This window comes from Alexandromys fortis, unplaced genomic scaffold (genome assembly GCF_014885135.2).
Source record: "Alexandromys fortis isolate MF-2015 unplaced genomic scaffold, M_Fortis_MF-2015_v1.1 scaffold_56, whole genome shotgun sequence".
NCBI lineage: Eukaryota > Metazoa > Chordata > Mammalia > Rodentia > Cricetidae > Alexandromys > Alexandromys fortis.
The window spans coordinates 5401666-5424466 of NW_026067935.1; the positions used below are offsets into that span (position 1 = coordinate 5401666).

At 47.5% G+C, this 22801-nt stretch overlaps 1 protein-coding gene and 6 non-coding genes across 7 annotated transcripts; 6 read left to right on the plus strand and 1 right to left on the minus strand.

The window, feature by feature from the left end:
• Positions 1–2539: 2539 nt before the first annotated feature.
• Positions 2540–2611, minus strand: Trnaa-ugc (transfer RNA alanine (anticodon UGC)). The gene has a single exon. It is a non-coding gene; the product is annotated as a tRNA-Ala (tRNA).
• A 252-nt stretch (positions 2612–2863) lies between these two features.
• Trnad-guc (transfer RNA aspartic acid (anticodon GUC)) lies at positions 2864–2935 on the plus strand. The gene has a single exon. It is a non-coding gene; the product is annotated as a tRNA-Asp (tRNA).
• Positions 2936–4922: 1987 nt separating this feature from the next.
• Trnaf-gaa (transfer RNA phenylalanine (anticodon GAA)) lies at positions 4923–4995 on the plus strand. Its single transcript has one exon. It is a non-coding gene; the product is annotated as a tRNA-Phe (tRNA).
• A 397-nt stretch (positions 4996–5392) lies between these two features.
• On the plus strand, positions 5393–5464 carry Trnad-guc (transfer RNA aspartic acid (anticodon GUC)). Its single transcript has one exon. It is a non-coding gene; the product is annotated as a tRNA-Asp (tRNA).
• A 1629-nt stretch (positions 5465–7093) lies between these two features.
• Positions 7094–7165, plus strand: Trnaa-ugc (transfer RNA alanine (anticodon UGC)). Its single transcript has one exon. It is a non-coding gene; the product is annotated as a tRNA-Ala (tRNA).
• Positions 7166–7468: 303 nt separating this feature from the next.
• Positions 7469–7571, plus strand: LOC126504364 (U6 spliceosomal RNA). Its single transcript, XR_007592563.1, has one exon. It is a non-coding gene; the product is annotated as a U6 spliceosomal RNA (small nuclear RNA).
• A 12858-nt stretch (positions 7572–20429) lies between these two features.
• Ubc (ubiquitin C) lies at positions 20430–22533 on the plus strand. Its single transcript, XM_050146619.1, has 2 exons — positions 20430–20586; positions 22068–22533. The coding sequence occupies exon 2, from the start codon at positions 22071–22073 to the stop codon at positions 22449–22451; it is 381 nt and encodes a 126-aa protein (XP_050002576.1). The 5' UTR covers positions 20430–20586; positions 22068–22070; the 3' UTR covers positions 22452–22533.
• Positions 22534–22801: the final 268 nt, after the last annotated feature.

Sequence of the window (22801 nt, forward strand, 5' to 3'; positions counted from 1 at the left end):
GAGGCAGAAATCTTTAATAAAAAAAATCTCAGCTACATGAGATTTCAGACAAGTCAAAATGACACTGTACATGAAAATAGCAAATAGCTGGATGGTAGTTGGGTGTGCTTTTAATCTGGGCAGCAGAGGGAGGTAGGGGGATCTCTGAGTTCCAGCATAGCCTAGGCCAAAGGGAATCCTTGCACAACAATCCTGGAAATTAAAACCAGTGTAGCCACAGTGGAGGTCAATAAGGAGGCACCTCAGAACCCTAGAAGGATCTACTTTGGTACCTAGCAGTGCCCCTGCTGGGTATTTACCAGAGGACTGCAAGGCAGCACATCACAGACACTAGCTAAGCTGTACAACCAGCCGGGTTCCCGTCACAGTAAGGAATCGGTAAGGAAAATGCGGTTTGTGTAAGAAGGTGATTTCTTTCAGCCACTAAACTACTAAGAAGATTAAGCCAACCTCAGACAAATAGTGTGTGTTCTCTTGTGGGTCCTAGGCTTTATATAAAACCATACATCCTATGAGTGACAAGCAGAACTGAGGCAAAAGGGACTAACAGGACAGGCTGGTGGAAGAGGGGACGTTCCTCAAACAGACTATGGCTATGTGGAAATTCCTCTATGAAACCCAGTGTAAATTTTAAAAGAGGTGGTGGGGGCAGACAGCAGGATTCGGTTTTGGTTTTGAGACTGGTTCTGACTGGCCTAGGGCTATATAGGTCTGGCTGGCCCCAGATTCCTAGAAAATGATTGCCTCTGCCTCCCAAGTCCTGGGACTTGAACTTGGGTCTTCTATCAGTCTTGGTGGCAATTTCCTTTATCCAGTGAGTCATCTTGAAGGCCCTTGTTTCAGACTTTTTTACTTTGAAACAGGGTCTCGTGTAGCCCAAGCTGGCCTTGAGCATACTGTGTAGCCTGCCTTAAACTCATAATCTTCCTGCCTTCACCTCCCAAGACCTAGGACACAGGTGCGAGCCACCACACTTGGCTCGGACAATCTTGGACAGATCTTCCTGTATCTTCTCGGTGGTAAAGGAACAGTGTGCTCTGGCACTGCTGACCCAGTACTGTTTTTCCCTTAAGCTTGGAGACTAACTCCTGGCCTACTGGTTACTTCACCAGATTCACCCCTTAAATCACCCTGCTTTATCCAGGAATGTTCCCAAGCTGTTGGAGAGGCAGCTAGAAGACCCGGTCCTCCCACCTCCACGACTGGCATCTATGAATAAACTATCTTTCTCCAAACCTGCCCTGGTGACCAGCATTCAGGTGGTTTTAGAGGCCTGCCTTGGTAACAGGAGAGATGCTCACCCTCTCAATCATGCAGAAAAGTAATAGTTCCCTATGCACTTAGAAGTTAAAGCATCAAGGGCTGGAGTTGTGGCCCAGGATACCACCCCAGTGCCGCATAAGCCAGGCAGATGTGCTTCACACCTGTAACCTCATCCTCGGTGAGGATAAAGAATTTTAAGGATCAAGGCAATCAATCCGCCCAGGCTGGTGAGCAGAGAGGATCAGTAACACCTCCAGGTGTGCTAATGAGAAAGCCCAGGATAGCCTCAGACGCCACTCGGGGTGCTGGGACGACAGACATGCGCCACCAAGCCTGGTTTACGCAGTGCTAGCTGTTGTACATTCTAGGTAAGCACGCTACAAACTGAGCTAAACTCCAGCCGTCAAATAATATGCTTAAATGTTTTCCAGCCCACTGGCGCACCTCCGTGTAGGCATGCATGCTGTCGAAGTAGAGAGTAGAAAGTCAGGGGGCCACATATGAAAGTGACAAGCTTCAGAGTGGCAGAACAAACCTAAGGGGAATGACTGAGCAAAGCATGTGGCCCCCGGGTTAGGCAATGTTATGTAGCTGCCTACTGAATCAGCCAGAACACCCCGCCGCCACCTCCTGCGCCAGCCTGCAAAACTTCACGTGGCCGCCAGGAGGAGCCTTTAAAACACTGATGATAGAGCCAAATCCTCCGGCCCGCGGTGGGGTGGGGTAGGGGGTTTCAAACCTCAGTTCCACCTGGTTCTGTCCCCGTTCATTAAAGTCCAGACACCAGCTTTCTGTCCCTTTCATCTTAAAGCTCCCGCTCCGCACTCAAGGAGTGTGCACCCGCCGGCTTCGGTTCATGCAGCTCTTGTGGATGTCCCCGCAGTTCTGTGTCGTCATAAAACATAAAACATTCCTAGAGCAGGAATTTGAGTTCCAGAAAGGCTGAGACTCCTTGTGTGGTCTTTGCAAGTTACTGGGCTACTTGACGATTTATTTGGACACATGATGGGTGCACATTATGCGACAATAGGCGCCCTGGAGCCGCCAGTTAGAGAACCTCCTTGGAAATGAAATGTTTTCCTCCGGCTCCCTTGATAAGTAACTACGGGAGTTGGTTTACAAATGCTGATTCCGCCGCCCGCGCAAAACCGGCATGACACGCAGGGTTCTTCCTGGGGCGTGGTTTTACCATTCGGTGGAGGACTGAGTCTCTTGTGTTGCTTTCTGACCTGATTTAATGCAGGGTTGTTGTTTTGTTTAAATAAAAGTCAAAAAGTGGAGATGCCGGGGATTGAACCCGGGGCCTCATACATGCAAAGCATGCGCTCTACCACTGAGCTACATCCCCTAGTGGTGGGCAGGGTTTTCCGAAATGATGATGGTGATCAAACACACGCTGCTGTAAAGTGATTTCGGCTCGTGACGTTGGCGTCATGAGCTGAGGTCTCAGAAAGAAGGGAGGGAGAAAGAGAGGAAAAGAAACAGAGAGAAAAAATTGAAGGAACGGAAGAGGAGGAATACAAGAAAAGGAAACGTAAGTGCAAGGCCTTACATTTATCCGTCTATAGTTACTTGTCTGGAAAACTTCCAGTATGGTTCATCCTCGTTAGTATAGTGGTGAGTATCCCCGCCTGTCACGCGGGAGACCGGGGTTCGATTCCCCGACGGGGAGGCCACAAGCTAGGTTTTGCATTTCACAAATCCCTGGAATTTTGGAAATCCTGTACCTATGTACTGCGCAACAGACCAACAGAGTCTTGGCTTATCTGCCACCTGCCACCGTCGAGCCTCTTTACCCTTTCCTACTTTCGTGAATTTTACAAGGACCTCCTGAGTTCACTTGGGTTCGTATATGTGAACATAGCTAGGATGGAGGTCCAGCCCTAGGCATCTGGCTAATGCCAACTCCAAAGAGTGTGTCCCAGCCTGCCGACAGGGCTGCCTCTACAGAGACCCCTTCCTTCTCCAATTTTTCTTTCCCACCTTACTCCATTTTTGTCGTGAATAAGTTTTGTCATTTATTTTTATTTATTTATTTGTAAAAGCCAAGGTAAAGTATGTTCTGAGAAGCATAAAGCAGGTGCCCACTTCTCACAAAGGTTTTGTTTTTTAATTCTTGCTTGGCCTGTAACCCTGGCAGGCCTTCAACTCCAGGAACAATTGTCCTGCCTCAGCCTCCCCAGTGCTTAGGTTACAGAACTTCATTTCCTCCGCTCCCATTTCTTTGTTTTGTTTTTTGAGACAAGACTTTACCCCAAATGACTCTTTTTTTTTTTTTTAAGATTTGTTTATAATTTTATGTGTTTCGCCCGCGTGTATGGATGCGCACTACGGACATCCCTGCTGTTTGTAGATGACAGCCAGAGGGGCCAGGTCCCCTGAAACTGGAGTTGATAGTTGTGAGCCTGAACTCAGTCTCAGTCCTGTCCAGGAAAGCCCAGCGTGTGGATGGATGGGTACTGTAGCCTGGCTGTGTGACCTGCAGCTGCCAAAGCCACGTCGAAGCCCCCAAGGCTGGGAGTGCCAAACAATAGAAAGGTTAAGTCCTCTAGGACTGGAGGCTGCAAGCCCCTAGTTCTCTCTCTCTCTCTCTCTCTCTCTCTCTCTCTCTCTCTCTCTCTCTCTCTCTCTCTCTCCCCCCCCCCCCCCCCCGTGTGTGTGTGGGGGGGTGTGGTGCGTGTTTCCTCTGTGTGTGTGTCTGTCTTTCCTCTCCCAACTGCTTATCATAAGACCCACCCCAATGACTCCACATAGTTGTAGACATTCTTTTTTTTTTTTTTTTTTTTTTTTTTTTTTTTTTTTTGGTTTTTCGAGACAGGGTTTCTCTGTGGTTTTAGAGCCTGTCCTGGAACTAGCTCTTGTAGACCAGGCTGGTCTCGAACTCACAGAAATCCGCCTGCCTCTGCCTCCCGAGTGCAGTTGTAGACATTCTTTAAGGTCGCGTTCTGACGTATTACATACACATTGTCAGAGCTGAGACACGTGACTTTTGGCGGGTACACTTAGGGGACCTAGGTATGCTAAATCGACTGACTTTGCTTGCTCGGAAAGACGACAGTGCCTGTGGTCAGCTTTCCACCCAACCATCATGCCAACTCTTGGCCATAATCTTCACCCCTTCCCACCCCCAATCCCAGATCAAGGCCGTCAACAAGGTCCCTTTCCTCCTCCTAGGTCCCCTCAAAGTCCCTTTCTAGGCCCGCCTCTGCAGAAGTGGCCCAGACACCACAGCTCCGGGTTGGACCGCCACACCAGCACTCACCCCTCCTGGATGAGGCGGCCTCTGTGGCCCACCGGCCCTTGCTTTCAGTAGTCGGGGAAGACCTGTGTTGTGATTCACTCCCCAGGGGCTTCCTTCCAGCTCTGCCGAAAACCTAATCTTTCTTCTGGCCACTTCGGGAACCTCACTTTTCTCCCCCTGGTCCCCAATACAAGCCTTTCCCTTTCTGATCACCGAAGAGAAGGAAGCAGGCAGAGCCTGGGTGTTTATTCGCCTAGCCAGCGTCTGTTACCACCGGGTGCCTGGCAGAGGCCTGCGTGTGACCAAGGGATGAAATACAGGTGGTGTAAATTTCCAGGCTTCGGATCTTAGAAAAGCCAAGGAGGCAAAACTGTCGAAACGACAAGAAGGAGAGCAAAAGAGCACAGCAACACCGGCTGCCGAAATAGCTCAGTTGGGAGAGCGTTAGACTGAAGATCTAAAGGTCCCTGGTTCGATCCCGGGTTTCGGCAGCTACTTACTTTTGTGCACTATTTTCTTCCAATTTACTAAACGTTTTCATATTTTTTTCTCAAAAGCCCTGAGCATCGTGCATTAAAGCCAAAGGTCCTGAAAACTTCCCAGCTTCTCCCTTTTTGGGCGAATCGAAGTGTTCCTAAAGTGCCTTATGCCGAAGCGTGTGTTGGTCACTGTGATTTTTGTCGATGTCTGCTGGTGTACGCTTGGCGTCTTTTTATTGATGTCTGAGGTCTGAATCCAGGTGTCAAAATCAAAAAATCAAATAGAAAATGGACATTTCAAGGGTGAGTTTCAATCAAATCTGATTATTTCTTGGTTTCATAAGCTAATACGTCACGGAATTCAAAGCGTCTTAAGAGAGGTTCTTGCCAAGCCTGCAGACAGCTCTCATCCTCGTTAGTATAGTGGTGAGTATCCCCGCCTGTCACGCGGGAGACCGGGGTTCGATTCCCCGACGGGGAGATTGCAAGTTTCTTTTTATCAATTCCGTTTTTTTTTTCATCCGTCTTCCAACCTATTTAAATTCTTCAACTCCCACGGACAAACTTCATCCTGCCGCAAAAGAACAATAAGCTCTCCCCTCACTGCTGGGCCCCGTACTCTTTCACGTGAGCTCAGCTTGGGTAGCTGGTCACAGAAAAGCTGCTGTACCTTGGTGTCCCTGGTCCCCGCAATCACGCGATGGAGGCCCAGACCTGGCTCACTCTGCCACCTACACTGTGTCTCCTTACTCCAGCCTCTGCCCACACACAACCTTCTGATGTCTGTCAATTTGAAACGTTTCCTTGTCCCTTTTCCATTGTACATGTTCCCAAACTGTCACCATCCTTCAGTTCATTTATTCTCGTGTGGGCCCCTTTAGGGAGGCTGGGTGGTCAGTAAAAAGGAGCCAAACACGAGAACTGAGAATCATTCCACGCTGAGGGAATAGCGAGCGCAAATCCCTGTGGGGAGGGAGAGGAGCAACCTCGGCTTGTTCCTTGAGCCTTGTTCAAAGCCGGTCACTTTTTTATCTGCCGGGTTCTCTCCCAGGGCGTCGGACCCAGAGGAGGAAGGGCCAGACCGGTTGCCCATGGACTCCTCTCTTCCCTGTGAGCAACGCAGTCTCTATCCCCCTGAGACCCAAGGGCAAGATGATGTATGTGGGACTTCACGCAGTGGGCAGGGGGATGACGGTGTAGGATGCAGCAGCCCTTTGCTACAGTCCACACCAGCGACTACTGACACGTCTCGTTCTAGAACCTATACAGGCTCTATCCTTGACGCCTGTCCTAGTGAGCAGGGTTGGTTGGGTCCGTCCCTGTCTCACTTGAGGCTCAGAGAGGTCCGGCAACGCCAGCTGCTATGCCAACCTTCTTGCAGACGGCGCTAGGCTGCAGTTGCTGCGAGCGCGCTGATGAGTATCGGTGTCAGGCAGATCATTTGAGGGTGCAGTATCCACGCCGGAAGTGATAGGCAATCCCCAGGTGTAGCGACTCCCAAAGAACAGTCCCCCGGCCCCCGACAATGTTCACAGAGATAGTGCAGTCTGAGTCCTTGCTCCAAATTTGAGCCCTAATTGTGGGGTCTGCAACCCCCACAATTTTCATATCCAGAAATATGGATATTTCCATATCATTTTCATATCCATAAAATTCTTCCAGGAGAAGGGCAGGTGAAAGGAGAGAGGGAGAAACAGAGACACACAGAGAAAGAAGGGGGGAGGGAGAGAGAGAGAGAGCGCGCAAAGCTGCATGTTTTAATAGTGACATGGAGGGAAAAGAGAGAGAGAGGAAGGGCTTCAAGCAGGGTTATAAACTCAGTCATCGAGGTCGGAAAGTATGGAAGCAGAGAATTCTGGTGAGGAACACAGGTCAAGTCCTTATTCATTGGGGTTTTATTTTTGTTTTATTTCTTTCTACTTTGTTCTCTGATTCGGGCAAAATTTTAGCTTGTATCAACGCAATAACGAACACGTTTGTTTGCTAAATATAAGACAATTAATTTTGCTAAGCCCTCAAAACCCACGCAAATTTAATTTAGAGGAAGACAAAAAAAAAAGTTATTCATAGAGTATAGCAGGGATTTTCCGAGAGGCTATAAGGGCATGTGGGGGATGTAGCTCAGTGGTAGAGCGCATGCTTTGCATGTATGAGGCCCCGGGTTCGATCCCCGGCATCTCCACTTTTTTTTGTTGTTTTTGATTTCTGGGTTTTGCAACGAAATAGAGCCAGGAAAGACATTCTTTTAAGGATTGCCACGACGGTAATATCTTGGAACTGAGAATTTTACCTGTAAAAATTTAAATACGCGTCGCTGGAGGAATCAAAAGAAAGCAGGCAGCAGGGAAAAGTGAGGACGGTACGGGTGTGGAGATTGCTGTGCCAAAAAGGACCATCAGGGGATTTTGCATGCGTGACATTGAACCCCGGGGCCTTTGCATGCTTAGAGACGCACGGTATCTGCGTGTTTTACCATCCAATTAAAGGTGCACTTTAGTGCTCTCTATACTAAAACTGGAACGATACAGAGATTAGCGTGGCCCCTGAGCAAGGACGACACACAAATTCGTGAAGCGTTCCATTAAAAAAGAAAAGAAAAAGAAAAAAAGGCACTTTAATAAAAACAAAGCAAGCACGACTCTAATCCAAGTACTCGGGAGACAGGTGGATCTCTGAGTTCGATGCCAACAGGTCTTGGTCTACAGAGTGAGTTCCAGGACAATTAGAGCTCTAAATGCAAAAACAAACAAACAAAAAAAAAACAACCCAGACAAAACAAAATAAAAAACATAAAGCATAAATGAAAACAACGAAACAAATAACAGAAAATCAGATCTAGAGAAAGCAAGGCCTTTGTTTTTATTTATTTCTTTATTTACTTTTTGAGACAAGACCTCATTAAACCACTCTGTCCTGGAAACTACTGTGGAGACCAAGCTGGCCTTGAACTCGTAGAGATCGCCTGCCTCCTTATTGCTGGGACTTAAAGCTTAAATCACTGTGCCTGGCCCTTTATTTTATTTTTAAATTATTACTTTGTGTTTTATTTCACCTGCATGGTTTTTTTCTGCATGTTTCTAGGTACCATGTGCTTGGAGTGTTCGAGGCCAGAAGAGGGTGTCAGGTCCCCTGGATCTAGAGTTACAGATGGTTGGGAGCAGTCGCGTGGTGCTACGAACAGCCGGTGCTTGTAACCCCAGGCAGTAAATATTTGTCGTTGTGCCGGTATGGGTGCACACCTTTAATCCCAGCACGCCGGAGGCAGAGGCAGGCTGGTCTACAAGAGCTAGTTCCAGGACAGTTATGGCTGTTACATAGAGAAACTGTCTCAAAAAAACAAAAATAAACAAACAATGTCTTCGTATCTTATTCATTTCTCACATTGCCCCTCCAGTTCCTCCAGGATCATCTTATCCCCATGTCCCCTCCTCCCAAACTCATTCCCCCCCCCCATATATGTGTACACTCACTGAGTCCAATTTGTGCTCCCCATATACCATGGGTGGGGCCATTTGCTGGAGTATGATCAGCCTACCAGGGACCCTCCCTTCCTGTCAGCCATCAACTTTCCATAGCTCCTGAGCCCCCTTCTCCATCAAAGCTGACTGTTGACTGGCTCTTGTTGTGAAATGGTTTTACACCGCAGCTCTGGCTGACTTGGACCTCACTATGTAGACTAGGCTAGTCGGGAACTCACAGAGATCCACCTGCCTCTGCCTCTCAAGTGGTCAGATAAAAGGCATAAATCAAAACTACCAGCTTATTTTATTTAAAAAAAAAACAGGTGGGGTGGAGAGAGAGAGAGAGAGAGAGAGAGAGAGAGAGAGAGAGAGAGAGAGAGAGAAACAGATCTCTTAGAGCATTCCTGTACCTACTTGGTGTTGCTTGGCTCTCCTCATGTGGATATTGGGAACCAAACACGGTTCTCTGCAAGAACCGTAAATGCTCTTATTCGCTGAGCCATAAGAAAAAACCGTAATGTTCTCCCAGGCTCCATCCCTGCTTAAACCCTTCTGCCCCACTATTCCCCCTTCCTCTTTCTTTTCCTTCCTTCCTTCCTTCCTTCCTTCCTTCCTTCCTTCCTTCCTTCCTTCCTTCCTTCCTTCCTTCCTTGAGACAGGGTCTCTATATGTAGCTCTGACTGTCTTGGAGCTCACTGTTAGACCAGGCTGGCCTCAAAACCCCCAAGACATCCACCTGCCTCTGCCTCTCCAGTGCTGGGATTAAAGATGCACGCTACCGCTCCCAGCTCGGCTTCCATTTCCTTACTTCATGTCTTCCATTGCCCTGCCACTGCTATTCATAAAGCCCCATTTTTCCTCCTTCTAGACCCCCTAGTTTCTTACAGTTCATATATAAAAATTAGAAAATAACATTCCCATATAAAAGAGAACATGTGATGTTTGTCTCTCTTAGCCCAAGTTACTTCACTTAATATGATATTTTTTCAATTTCATCTATTGTCCTGCAAATTGAATAATTTTGTTTTTCTTTCTGGCTGGCTTTTGTTAATTGTTGCCAATGTCACACAGGTAAACAAGGAATCTTGCTGTTAATCCCATCTCTCTCTCTCCCATTTTCAACACCCTCATTCCCAGTCTACCCTTTTTCCCCTTTCTGTCAAAGTTTTTCTCAATTATTTTTAAAGATTTATTTACTTTTATGTGTGGGTGTTTGCATTTGCACCACGTGTGTGCCTGGTGCCTGAGGAGGCCAGAAGAGGGTGTCATATCCCTTAGAACTAAAGCCAGCGCTCTTACCTGCTGAGTCATTTCTCCTGCCTACAGGGTCTTACCAAGTACCCCTGCTCTGGACCTCACCATGTAGACCAGGCTAGCCTCAAATTCAGTGACCCACCTGCCTCTGCCTCCCAAGTGCCGGGCAAAGTTTTTATTTTTGAGACAAGATACTAACATGTCTCACCAATTATGGGCTGACACACTGGCTTAATGAGCTCGGGGAAGGCTCTTTCTCCCTAAAGTCAACAAGGGTTAAAAAGACGTTGATGGTGATTTTTAAAATGATCTCTGTCTGCTCTGACAGGAAGCTAATTACCTGCTTCTGTTTTATCCTTTATCCTTTTACCAATACTCGGGATAAGGTAAAACACCAGGAGGGGTCGTCATTGCCAAAGGCTTTGCTAGGAGGGGAGCTTCTTCTGTAAAACTTTAAGACAATTCTGAAGACATTTCTGAACCCTCTCAGTACTTCCCCTCCCCCCACTGGGAACCAAGGACCTAACAGCTACACATGCACGTACTGAGATGTTGGGAACTTTTCATCTCCCTGAAAAGGGGCAAGATAACCCCTTAGGTGTTGACTGAGTGACTGATGTTCTGACTTAGGCCCTGGGAAAGGGGCAAAGTGACCCTCAGATGTTTTCCCTTACCTCATCTGATCTGGCAACCACTCTCCAGCCAATTATTGGTAATAGGCCTTTTGAATAAGCCAATCATAATAGTTAAAGAACAACCCCCAGCGGGCTTGGAGAAATGGTTCAGCGGTTAAGAGCACTGACTGCTCTTCTAGATGGGCCCGGGTTCAATTCCCAGCACCCACATGGCAGCTCACAACTGTCTGAAAATCCAGTTCCAGGGGATCTGACACCTTCACACCAATGCACATAAAATAAAGATAAGTAAATCATAGAAAAAAAAAAGAACAACCCCCAAACACCCCTTCCTTTTGTGTTTTTTCCCTTTAAAAATAGCCTGTATCAGACATTTGGAGTCTTCTAGCCTCCCGAATGCTGGAAGACCCTGTCATGACAGAATTAATAAAATCATCATTCTTTTACATCAGCTGTGGTAGTGAGAGACAGTCTCTGGGAGGCGACTCCTCCTCCTCAGTAATTGGACTCTAGGGGCCAACACTCCAAAGAGTTATGAATTGGTGAAATTTGTTCTTTCTTTCTTTCTTTCTTTCTTTCTTTCTTTCTTTCTTTTTTTTTTTTAGACAGGGTTTCTCTTTGTAGCCCTGGCTATCCTGGAACTAGCTCTGTGAACCAGGCTGGCCTTGAACTCATAGAGATCTGCCTCCCAAGTGCTGGAATTAAAAGCACGAGTCACCAATGCCCAACAAAAATATGGCAGAGCTCTGGGAATCCTTCAGAAGAGGGGAAGGAAGGATTGTAGGACACGGTGGTGTCAAGGGCACCATGGGCAAACCCACAGAACTAACTAACAGGAGCTCATAGGGGCTCACAGAGACTGAACCGACAAGCAGGAATTGTGCATAAGACTGACCTAGGCCCTCTGCATATATGTTACATTTGTGTAGCATGGTCTTCTTCATGTAAGACTCCTAACAGTGAGAGCAGGGATGTCTCTGACTCTGTGGCCTGCTTTTGGGACATATTCTTTCTACCAGATAACCTCATCCAGTCTTAACAGGTGCCTAGTCTCACTGTAACTTGATATACCATGGATGGTTAAATGCCTAATATCCATGGGATGCCCAAGTGCATCTGTGGAGGAGTGGATGGGTAGGGGGGAACTGGGCAGAGGTGAGGGAGGGAAACTTTGGATGGGATATAAAAACAAAAAATATTTAAAAAATGACAATTTTGTTTTTCAACTGCTGCATTTTATTTTAAGCTGGAAGAAATGGTTCATTACCGGTATTTCCAGAACATGGATGGCCGAGCTATATGATGAGTTCCAGGCCACTGTGGGCTAAGAGACCTTGTCTCAAAACAACAACAACAAAAATAATTTTAAATGGTGACCGTGGAGAACATACAATGACACATATGCATGGGAATGGCTTCAGGAAACCTGGAAGTTTGCACGCTAACCAGAAAATACTAATTAAAAAGCTCTTTTACAGTAAGAAAAGTCCGTTAGAGCCCGTTATAAGTCCATGGATGGGGAAGATTAGGGGAGGGGTGAGCTAAGTGTTTAAAAGAGATGGTTTTATGCCAGGCAGTGGTGGCACACGCCTTTAATCCCACCATCCAGGGAGGCAGGGGCAGGTGCATCTCTGTGAGTTCAAGGTCAGCCTGGTCTACAGAGTGAGTTCCAGGACAGTCAGGACTACACAGAGAAACCCAGAAAGATGGGTTGTTGTGGCTCAGTTCTGAATCCCAGCGTTTGGAAGGCTGAGGCAGAAAGATTACATGGAGTTTATGATCAGCCTGAACGGTATGATATGAAACTCTCAAGAGCGCAGAGGGACCTGGAGAGATGGCTCAGCACTTACAAACACTTGCAGACAACCAGAGTTTAGTTCCCAGCACTCACAATCATCTCTTGTTTAAGATTTTGTGACCTCTGGGAAAAGACCATAGACTCAATCCAGTTATAATTAAAAGGTTCATTAATTAGCTGATAGCAGGATGAGCAAACTGAGCCAGATTTGAGATTGCCATGTAGGAGGGGCATGGGGAAGGCCTTTCTTTCCCCAGACAGGATTATTCTTTTTTTAATGTAAATATATATATTATTGATTTTTATTGAGCTCTACATTTTTCTCTGCTCCCCTCCCTGCCTCTCCCCTCCCCTTCAACCCTATCCCAAGGTCCCCATGCTTCCAATTTACTCAGGAGATCTTGTCTTTTTCTATTACCCATGTAGATTAGATCTATGTAAGACAGGGTTTTTCTCTGTAGCTTTGGAGCCTGTCCTGGAACTAGCTCTTGTAGACCAGGCTGGCCTCAAACTCACAGAGATCCGTCTGCCTCTGCCTCCCAAGTGCTGGGATTAAAGGCGTGTGTGACTACCGCTTGGCTGAGGAAGGACTTTTAAAGGGAAAATCACATGAAAATGTTCAATATCTATGTAGGCAAGTAAAAACTGTTCTGATTTGCCAAGTTAAGTAGTTAAGAAAACTCAAAACAATATTTGGGAGCCCGGCAGTGGTAGTGCAATCCTTTAACCCCAGCACTCGGGGAGGCAGGCAGATCTCTGAGTTCAAGGCCAGCCTGGTCTACAAGAGCTAGTTTCAGGACAAGCACCAAAGCTACAAAGAGAAACTCTGTCTCAAAAAACAAAAACAAAAACAAACAAACAATATTTGGGTATCTGTGTAATAAAAAAGCAGTTAGTCATATCATAACTACATAGTCAGGGATGTACATTTTTGGGTGGGGTCACTGAGTCAGGGTTACTGGGAACTTATCTTCCAGGGACTGGAGTCAGCAACAAATGGCTGGTGGGTACCAGTGAATGGGTGGGCACTAGATGGATGCCTAGCATACAATGGAGCTTCTTTAGCCATAACACTATAACTCCAGTGCCAGTGGATTCTATGCCTTCTCTAGCCTCCTCAGTTACTGCATGCAGATGGTGCCCAGACCATATGTGTAGGCAAACACCTATACACATAGAGTAGAAACAAGTACATCTCTAGACAAACAGGGTTGGGGCACCGAGATAACCTGGTGAGTAAAGCGGTAACTGCCAATTCAGCCCCACCCACGTAAGGGTGGGAGGAGAGAGCAGGCTCCACAAGATTGATATGACCTCCTTGTGCGTGTCATCACACACACACAGCCCACAGCTCCACCCCCAGTAATAAATGAATAATAGGTTTTTAAAAAGGGAGGAAGTCTGGGTATGGAAGCTCTGTCTCTAATCTCAGCACTCAGCTGGCAGACACAGGAAGACCTCTTTGCATTTAAGGCCAGTTTGGTCTACAAAGCCAGTTTCAGGCAGGCAGGGCTATACAGTCAGACCTTGTCTTTAAAAAGGGAAGAAAGGGCTGGAGAGAAGGCTCAATGATTAGGAGTACTGCCTGCTCTTCCAGAGGACCAGAGTTCAATTCCCAGCACCCACATGGCAGCTCACAACTGTCTGTAAATCCAGTTCCAGGGGATCTGTCACCTTCACACCAATGCACATAAAATAAAGTAAATCATAAAAAAAAGAAAAACTATTCTTTGAAAAATAACGGGGGCGGGCATTGGTGGTGCACGCCTTTAATCCCAGCACTAGGGGGCAGAGGCAGGCAGATCTCTGTGAGATCGAGGCCAGCCTGGTCTACAGAGCTAGCTCCAGGACAGCCAAGACTAATGGAAAGGCAAAAATAAGTAACTAAATAAAGGTATTTTTAATACAGGCTTATGTATGATGTGGGAATCCTAAAGAGTGTGGAAAAGGGCTCCCTTCCATTTTTTTTTGTGATGGTGGAATAGAACTGGGGTGGGGTTTGAAGTTACTGTCTTCACAGGGTTGTTAGGAAACCTCAATGAGACGGCTGACTGGATCCTGAGGGCTCCTGTCAGGATTGCCATCTCTAAGAGCTCAGCCAAGCCCACAGCGATACAGGAGACAGGCACCTTTACTGTAAACAATGTGAGATCCTCCGATGATGTATCTGGGAAGGAATGAGGCTATGCCTACAGTCATGAACGCTCATGAGCGTTCATGACTAGTACCTGTCTGTGAAAGCAATATAAACTCTGCAGAAGCAGCTTTTACAGAAAACACTAGCTGTACGAGATTTCATTTCTTTTCTTTTATTGGCCAAGATCAGACCTCAGCTTGTAAAGCAAAGGGAGAGAGAGAAATACTTCCGGTTTATGAACAAGGGTAGAAAGGCTGGACTCTGTGGATCTGAGCTCACACAGGGCCCAGTCACCATGGTCTGCTCTGAAGCTCAGACCTCAGCGCTGAGCTCTGAGAATTATTTGCTTTGAGTTTTATTTGTTTGGTTGGTTTGGATTTTTAAGACGGGGGTTTCTTTGTGTAATCCTAATTGTCCTGGAACTTGCATCAAACTCAGAGATCTGCCTGCCTCTGCCTCCTGAATACTGGAATTAAAGGCTCTCGCCATCACAGCTGGGCTTGGTTTTGTTTTTGAACACAGGGTCTTGAAGGAAAATGGATGGAACTAGAAAACATTATTTTGAGTGAAGTAACCTAGACACAACAGAAAGACAATTATCACATGTACTCACTCATAGGTGGTTTTTAAACATAAAGTAAAGAAAGCCAGCCTACAAACCACAATCACAGAGAACTTAGACAACAATATGGACACTAAGAGAGACTTACATAGATCTAATCTACATGGGAAGTAGAAAGTATAAAAAGACAAGATCTCCTGAGTAAATTGGGATCATGGGGACCTTGGGAGAGGATTGAAATGGGGAGAGAAGAGGCAGGGAGGGGAGCAGAGAAAAATGTACAGCTCAATAAATATCAGTAAAAAAAATGTATAAAAAAACAAGGGCTGGAGAGATGGCTCAGCAATTAAGAGTATTGCCTGCTCCTCCAAAGGTCCTGAGTTCAATTCCCAGCAACCACATGGTGGCTCACAACCATCTGTAATGAGGTTTGCTGCCCTCTTCTGGCCTGCAGATATACACACAGACAGAATATTGTATACGTAATAAATAAATATTTAAAAAACAACAACAACAACAACAACGAAAAAAACCAATGACACATTTGACATTGTGGGGGCGGGAGTGGTGGCCAACATCAGAGGCAGGCAGATCTGTCTGAGTTCGAATTCAGCAAGGTCTATATAGTTCCAGAACAGCCAGGGCCACAAAGGTGAGACTTGGTCTCAAAAACCCAAATCAAAACCAAGTAATTCTCTAAATTTTCCAAAATTAGAAACGTGTAGAGAGCACGGAGTTGACACGGTGGGCCATGGCTGGCTCCCGTGTGAGTGGAGGCCAAGTCCAGCCTCTCTGCCCTTGTTCATAAACAGGAAGCAGAACACAACACCCTGTTTTTCTCCGTCTCTTCACTTTACAAGCTGAGGCCTGCCCTTGGTAACCTTGTCTGGTTATACAACGCGTGACAAAACAGACTTCTGGCTCCACACTTCCTTTTAGGGAGAAAAACACCCGCTGACCCTTGTGCTTCCTCCTAACTCCCTAGAACTGAGCCCAGTCACACACCAGGTGTGACCTTCAGACCAGGCAAACCCAGCGGAGGACACGCAGGCAGCTGTCACCCGGCCCCACCCCCATCAGGAAGTTGGGGGCCTAGCCCTGCTCAGCTCACCACGCGTAGGTGTCCTCAGCCAATCCGTCCCTGTTGCTGGGTCCCTTTCTCGGTCCCCATTGGTGTCAGCTTTGAAGCAACCATCCCTGGTAGCCTGCAAAGAACGGATCCGTGAGCGCGGAACGAACTGCGAAAGGAATCTAGTGAGTCAGGAGACTTCCAGCACGTTCGAGCACTTCCCCATTCTAGGTCAGGAGGTTTGGAATTTAGGGCTGTGACTTGACACCTAAGTCCCGAGGCCAAGTAGGACATGAAGACGTTGGAGTCCCTTTCAGAAAAATAGACCAGCGACTGTGATAATATCCCCCCAGTTCTCTGTACCGGACATCTGGGGACGCAGGATTCCGTGTGGGTGGCAGTGGCTGTCACTGTGATTTGTCACTGAGTGTCTCTGGTCGCTGTGACTAGGACTAGTATTATCCACCCTTTACCCCCGTTATTGTGGGAGCTTGGCTGGATGGCTCGCTCCTGGCTGGGAAGCCGCTGTGTTGGGAAGCCGCAGCCAGCTCTGAGGGGAGGCCATTTCCTCCCATTGTGCCCTTGAGAAGCAGGTCACCTCTGTTTGTTGTAAGAACACAGTGCTGATGGGTTATTAAAAAAACAAAATGACAATTTAAATGGGAAATTAAGAGGGGGAGTCGGTAGAGGTGCCCAGGAAGGAGCTGCAGGAAGGAAATGGGGGAGGTATGATAAAAATATATTGTATGTATGTATGAACTTCTCAAGGATTATTTAAAATATATATTTAAAAACGGGAGACTGGAGCTGGGCTTGGTGGCACATGCCGCCTTTAATTCCAGCATTTGGGAGGCCGAGGCAGGCGGATCTCTGTGAGTTGAGGCCAGCCTGGTCTACAGAGCGAGTTCCAAGACAGCCAGGGCTGCACAGAGAAACCTTGTCTCAAACAAAACAAAACAAAACGGAAAAAATGGGAGGCTGGGTTTGCAAGTAAAGATGCTTACAAGCCTGCTGATAACATGAGTTTATTCTCTGGGACCCACGGGGAGAGGGAAATAACCAACCTGACTGTTTTGAGTTGTTCTCTGACCTACATACACAACACACCACAGACACACCACACACACACCACATAATACACCACACAGACACAGACACACCACACATACACACACAGACACCACACAGACACACACACAACACACACACATATATCACACAAACACACACCACACAACAACACACACATATACCACACACATCTCACACACACACACGCATAATGTGATTTTAAAAATCCATGTGTCACCGGGCAGTGGCAGCTCACCCCTTGGACCCAACTTAAAGGAGTTAAGTTGAGTCTGAAAGAGGCAGGTGGATCTCTGTGGGTTCCAGGCCAGCCTGGTCTACAAAGCCAGTTCCAGGACAGCCAGAGGTACACAGAGAAACCCTGTTTCAAACAAAACAAAGCAATAATAAAATGATAAAAAAATCTGCATGTTGCCAGGTGATGGTGGCAGAGGCTGGCAGATCTCTGTGAGTTTAAGGCCAGCTGCTTCTGTCTCCTGGACTACAGAGTGAGTTCCAGGACTGGCTCCATAGCTACTGAGAAACCCTGTCTTGAAAAACAAAACAAAACCAAACCTGTGTCCACTTCCAGAGAACTTGACCTGACAAAAATTAGCATATATAATTATAACAATGGGTTTCACTATATTTTTATACCCTTAATGTAAACATTTTTATGTTTGTTGGAAATAAAATAATAATCTATTTCTTACACATTTACCCTCATTATTCTCTTCCTTCTCCCAAGACCCTCTGAACATTCTTCCCTTTTCAAGCTAACCCTTGGCCAGGTCTAGCCCTCAAGCCTTTTTCCTCCTCTTCTTCCCCCACCCCTGAAACCAAGGCTGTTTGGCTCTGAACCTTCTAGACTGGAAAGTGCTGACACCACCAAGGTGATGACTCAGCCAACAAACAGGAATCACAAGGCTGAAGCAAAGCACAGCCAAATATAGCCTGGTAGCTCTGAAGGCCAGCGTCACTTCAGATCCAGCCTCACGGTGTTGTCCCCTGCTAAACTTCTGTCTGAAATCTAGAAAGAATTGACCTGCACAGAAATCTGTCTCAGAAACCACCGGGGTGTCCCAAACCCAGAGAATGACATTTTAATTTCTCAGTGGCATATGACTTCATTCATGGAAATCACAGAAATTAAAATCTGTTTTAAATGATACCTCTCATCTTGACTTTTTATGAATTCCTAAGCTGGGAAACCAGACATGCCTGAAATCTGTGAAATCTAACCTGGTGGTTAGAGGCAGGAGGATCCCTGCAAGTTAGAGCCCCACCTGGTCTACAGCGTGAGCCCAGGGCAGCCAGGGTTATGTATGGAGGCCCAGCCTGGTCTACAGCATGAGCCCAGGGCAGCCAGGGCTATGTATGGAGACTCTGTCTCTAAAAAAAGTAAAAAATTGCTGGGATTAAAGACATGCTCAGCAAAGTTAAGGTTTATTTTATTTTATTTTAGTTTAGTTTAGTTTTTCGAGACAGGGTTTCTCTGTAGCTTTGGAGCCTGTCCTGGCACTAGCTCTTGTAGACCAGGCTGGCCTCGAACTCCCAGAGATCCGCCTGCCTCTGCCTCCCGAGTGATTTTTTTTTTGGTTTTTCGAGACAGGGTTTCTCTATGGCTTTGGAGCCTGTCCTGGAACTAGCTCTTGTAGACCAGGCTGGTCTCGACCTCACAGAGATCCGCCTGCCTCTGCCTCCCGAGTGCTGGGATTAAAGGCGTGCGCCACCACCGCCCGGCTATTTTATTTTTAATAACATATGTGTGTGTGTGTGTGCTTGTGCGTATATGTGTGTGTGTGTGTGTCTGTATGACGTATGCCACGTGCGTTGTCAGGGACGTTTGACTCCCTGAAGCAGTAATCACAGGCCATTATGAACTGACTGACTTGGGTATTGGGAATTGAACTCAGGTCCTCTGAAAGTTATACCTGTTCTTATTGCTGAGCCATCTCTCTGGAGGCCCCAGGGATTCTTTGGTTTGTTTGTTTTTGTTTTACTTTTGTGGTTTTTCAAGACAGGGTTTCTGTGTAATAGTCCTGGCTGACCTGGAGCTCACTTTGAGGACAGACAGGCCTCAAATCCACTTGAGATCCACCTGCCTCTGCCTCCCAAGTGCTGGGATTAAAGGTGTGCGCCACTGCCACCCGGCTTGCTTTGTTTTTCTGAGAAAGTGTTTCTGTGTAATAGTCCTGGCTGACCTGGAACTCATTCTGTATGTAGACGAGGCAGGCCTGGAACTTGGAGATCCTCCTGCTTCTGTCTCCCAAACGCTGGAATTGAAGGCGTGCTCCATCACGTTCCGCAAACATGTACAAATCTTAAGGACTTTGCATCTTATTTAATGAATTAAGGGACTGGGGGATGGATGTAGCCTAATGGAAAATGACTGAAGATTTCCCCAGCACTCAGAGGCAGAGACAGGTGGATCTCTGTAAGTTCGAGGCCAGCCTGGTCTACAGAGCCAGTTCCAGGACAGGCTCCAGAGATACACAGAGAAACCCTGTCTCTGAAAACAAAACAAAAACCTGGGGCTTAGGTTTGGTGGCACACACCTTGATCCCAGCAGAAGAATCTCGGTAAATTTGAGGTCAACCTGGTCTCAAATAAAAAAGCTAAATAAAATAGCTTGTTCCAGGAAAGCCAGAGCTACACAGTGAGATCCTGTCTCAACAACAAAAATAAAATAAAAAGTCTAGGACCTCAATGGTGGGCTAAATATGAACAACACTTTGCAAATTTGATGTTTCCTTAGTGACAATCACACAGAACCTTCCCAAATCCAAGGACACGGAAAGCATAAACAGACTCAAGAACATTCGGGAAAGATCTAGTTCTGTTGGTCTAATGCCAACAGTTTTCAAGAGCTGTGTGGATTTTTTTGCCTTTAAGGAATTGAGATTCATTTTCCAAAATCGGGGAGAGGCTTCCCATTTTATAATTCCTCTACCCCCCTACCCCCCTGTCGGTCCTGAGGAGCCATCAAACATTTATTAAAAAAGCTTTCTCTCATTCCCCTTGTTTTGAGATTTGCACAGTCATCCACCCTGTCACTGTGCCAAAGAGGTGAGGGCTGGACTCAGGGACCGGCCGAGCTGAGGAGAGGAGGTCTCCAAAGGGACCCCAGTGTGACAGGAGGCAAAACCCTGGGTCCCTAGAACTCACTGATGCCACACGGACCCCCAGACGGGGTCAGCTGGCGGGGCTCTTGGCCTCGAAGCTGCACTGCGCACGCGCCGAGCTCCGCTCCTACCGAGCTGATCCGAGCCGGGTTCTCGCGCCGACCCCGTCGTGATTTGACACGTCACACACGCTGATCCCTCCGCGGTGCCGCACGAGGTCGCAGCCCTTCCCCGCCACCCAAAGCCCCCACTCTCTGAGCTCCACACACGAACACGCCTTGAAGTGACCTTGCTGGTTCTAGTCAGCCGCTTCCGCTGCAGAGACAAGAACAGCCTTGCAAAAGTAGTCCCTAACCGCATTTCCGCGGAGTGATCGAGGGAGGGCGGGGCTTCCAATGATTACATAAAGCGACGCCGGGCGGGTCGCGGCTAGTTCCGTCGAGACCTCGAGTTCCGTCGGTACGTCTATAGGAGGATCGCTGCCGCCAGCGCTGGTGAGGAGAAGGCCGCCGCGCCGGCGGGGCTGAGAGGCGGGGAGGGAGGAGGAAGGGGCGGCCCGCGGCCTGGACGTTCCGTTTGCGTGGCCCGCGAGGAGGGCGGCTGTCCCGAGGCGGAGGACCCCGCGGCAAGATGGCGCCCAGGTGGAAGGCTGCGGGGAAAGACGCGCGGCCCTGAGGCCCTGGCCGAGGTTGGGGGAAGCAGGCCCGCGAGCCCGCTGCCACCGGTTAAGCCGCGAACTTGCGGCCACCGTTTTGTTTGCTTATTTATTTTCTGCTATTTTTTTTGGCGGGTTGCGGGCCGCAATGATGTGAGAGCCCTGGGAGATTGTCGGCAGAGGTCGGTCGGTTGGTTTTGCTTCCGTTGCTAAAGGCGGAAGTGCGACTGATACGTGGGGGACAGAGGGGTGTCGGTAGGTGGCGGCTCAGCCTGGCCTAGGACACCCGTGACGTCGCGGTCACTAAGGGCTCATAATGGGTGGTGAGGCCATTTGCCCTGACTATAGCTTTCCCTCACTTGCAAGACAGGGTTTGGGCCTCGGGTAGCGTCTTCAGAGTGAACAGGAACCGGAAAAGTGAGCCTCGGATTGAGTTTCGTTTCTTGCCCGGTGTTGTTTTAGGAGACTCGCTGCGTAGCCAGGGCCGGGGCGGCCTTAAACTGTCAGAACCCGGCCTCTGCCACCCACGCCATGGGATGCAAGGCCTGAGGCGCCATCCGAGACCCCATTACAGTCTCTGGTTCCTGCAGTTTCATTCCTGCTGTTGACTTGGGAACTATTTGGATTACTGACTTGTGGGTCTTTCTGGTTTTCTTACTGTTTTTGTCCATGGCGTGTTTTTCTGACCCACATTTGCTCTTTTGGGGGAGTAGCAGGGTTGAGACAATAGGGTCTCACTACCTCTGGCCTCCCAACTAATTCAAGATCTGTGTGCCCCAAGTCTCCTCATTGATAAGAATGAAGGTGTGCGCTGACTCGGGTGTTTATTTTATTTTTATTTTTTTAAAGGAAGTCGGTCTCTTAACGGCTGTATAGGTCAGACTGGATCTGCTTCATGCCTGTTTGGGGTGGAGACACCCAGTGACCCCAGGTGTGAGTGTGGAACAGGCTTTCCTTCAAGTTATGCAAATAGTCAGGAAATGACATTCAGCTTAAGGTATTGCAGGTTCCGCCCACCAAACTAGTTACCTAGACAGAGCTCATTATACCTAGATGTCTGTCTTTTTGGTTTGTTTAATTTTTTCTCCAGACAGGGTTGCTCTAGCCCTGGATAATAATGTGGAAGACCAGGCTGACCTTGAACTCAAGTCACTGCCTTTGCCTCCCAAAAGCTTAGATAAATACGGTTTTACAACAGTATTTGTGTAACTAGAATTTGGCTATGTGAACTAAATTGGAATGCATTTCACATATACTCAACTGTTAATGCCAGACCACTGACATTTGTATCATTCCTGCCCTGTTTATTTTTTTTGACAGACAATGCAGATCTTTGTGAAAACCTTAACTGGTAAGACCATCACCCTGGAGGTCGAGCCCAGTGACACCATCGAGAATGTCAAGGCAAAGATCCAGGACAAGGAGGGCATCCCCCCTGACCAGCAGAGGCTGATCTTTGCAGGCAAACAGCTGGAAGATGGCCGCACCCTGTCAGACTACAACATCCAGAAAGAGTCCACCCTGCACCTGGTCCTGCGCCTCAGGGGAGGGATGCAGATCTTTGTGAAGACCCTGACAGGCAAGACCATCACCCTCGAGGTTGAGCCCAGTAACACCACTAAGAAAGTCAAACAGGAAGATGGACGCACCTTTCTCAGCACACTGTCTAGAAAGAGCACTCCTTGTGATTGTTCTTGGGCTTGAGGGGAGATGTCTTAGTATCCCCTGTCTTTTAAGCTGTTAACCAGTTTCATTGCACTTTGAATAAAGTTCTTGCATTCCCAAAGGTCTGATCCTGTTTTTGCTTTTATTTGTTGGAACTTGATGTTGAAATGTGCAGATAATTAAGTATGTAAAATTACAAGCTTGGGAGTTAAGTGGCTCAATTAAGCCCACTGGCTCCTATTCCAGAGAACCAAGGTTCAATGTCCAGCATCAACAGTGCAGCTCATCTGTAACTCCAGTTCTAGGGCCTCCAATAGCCTCTTTGGGGCTCTTGCAGCAGGCAGGCAAAACTATGGGTATACAGTTTTTGCTCTTTTTAACTTTAAAAA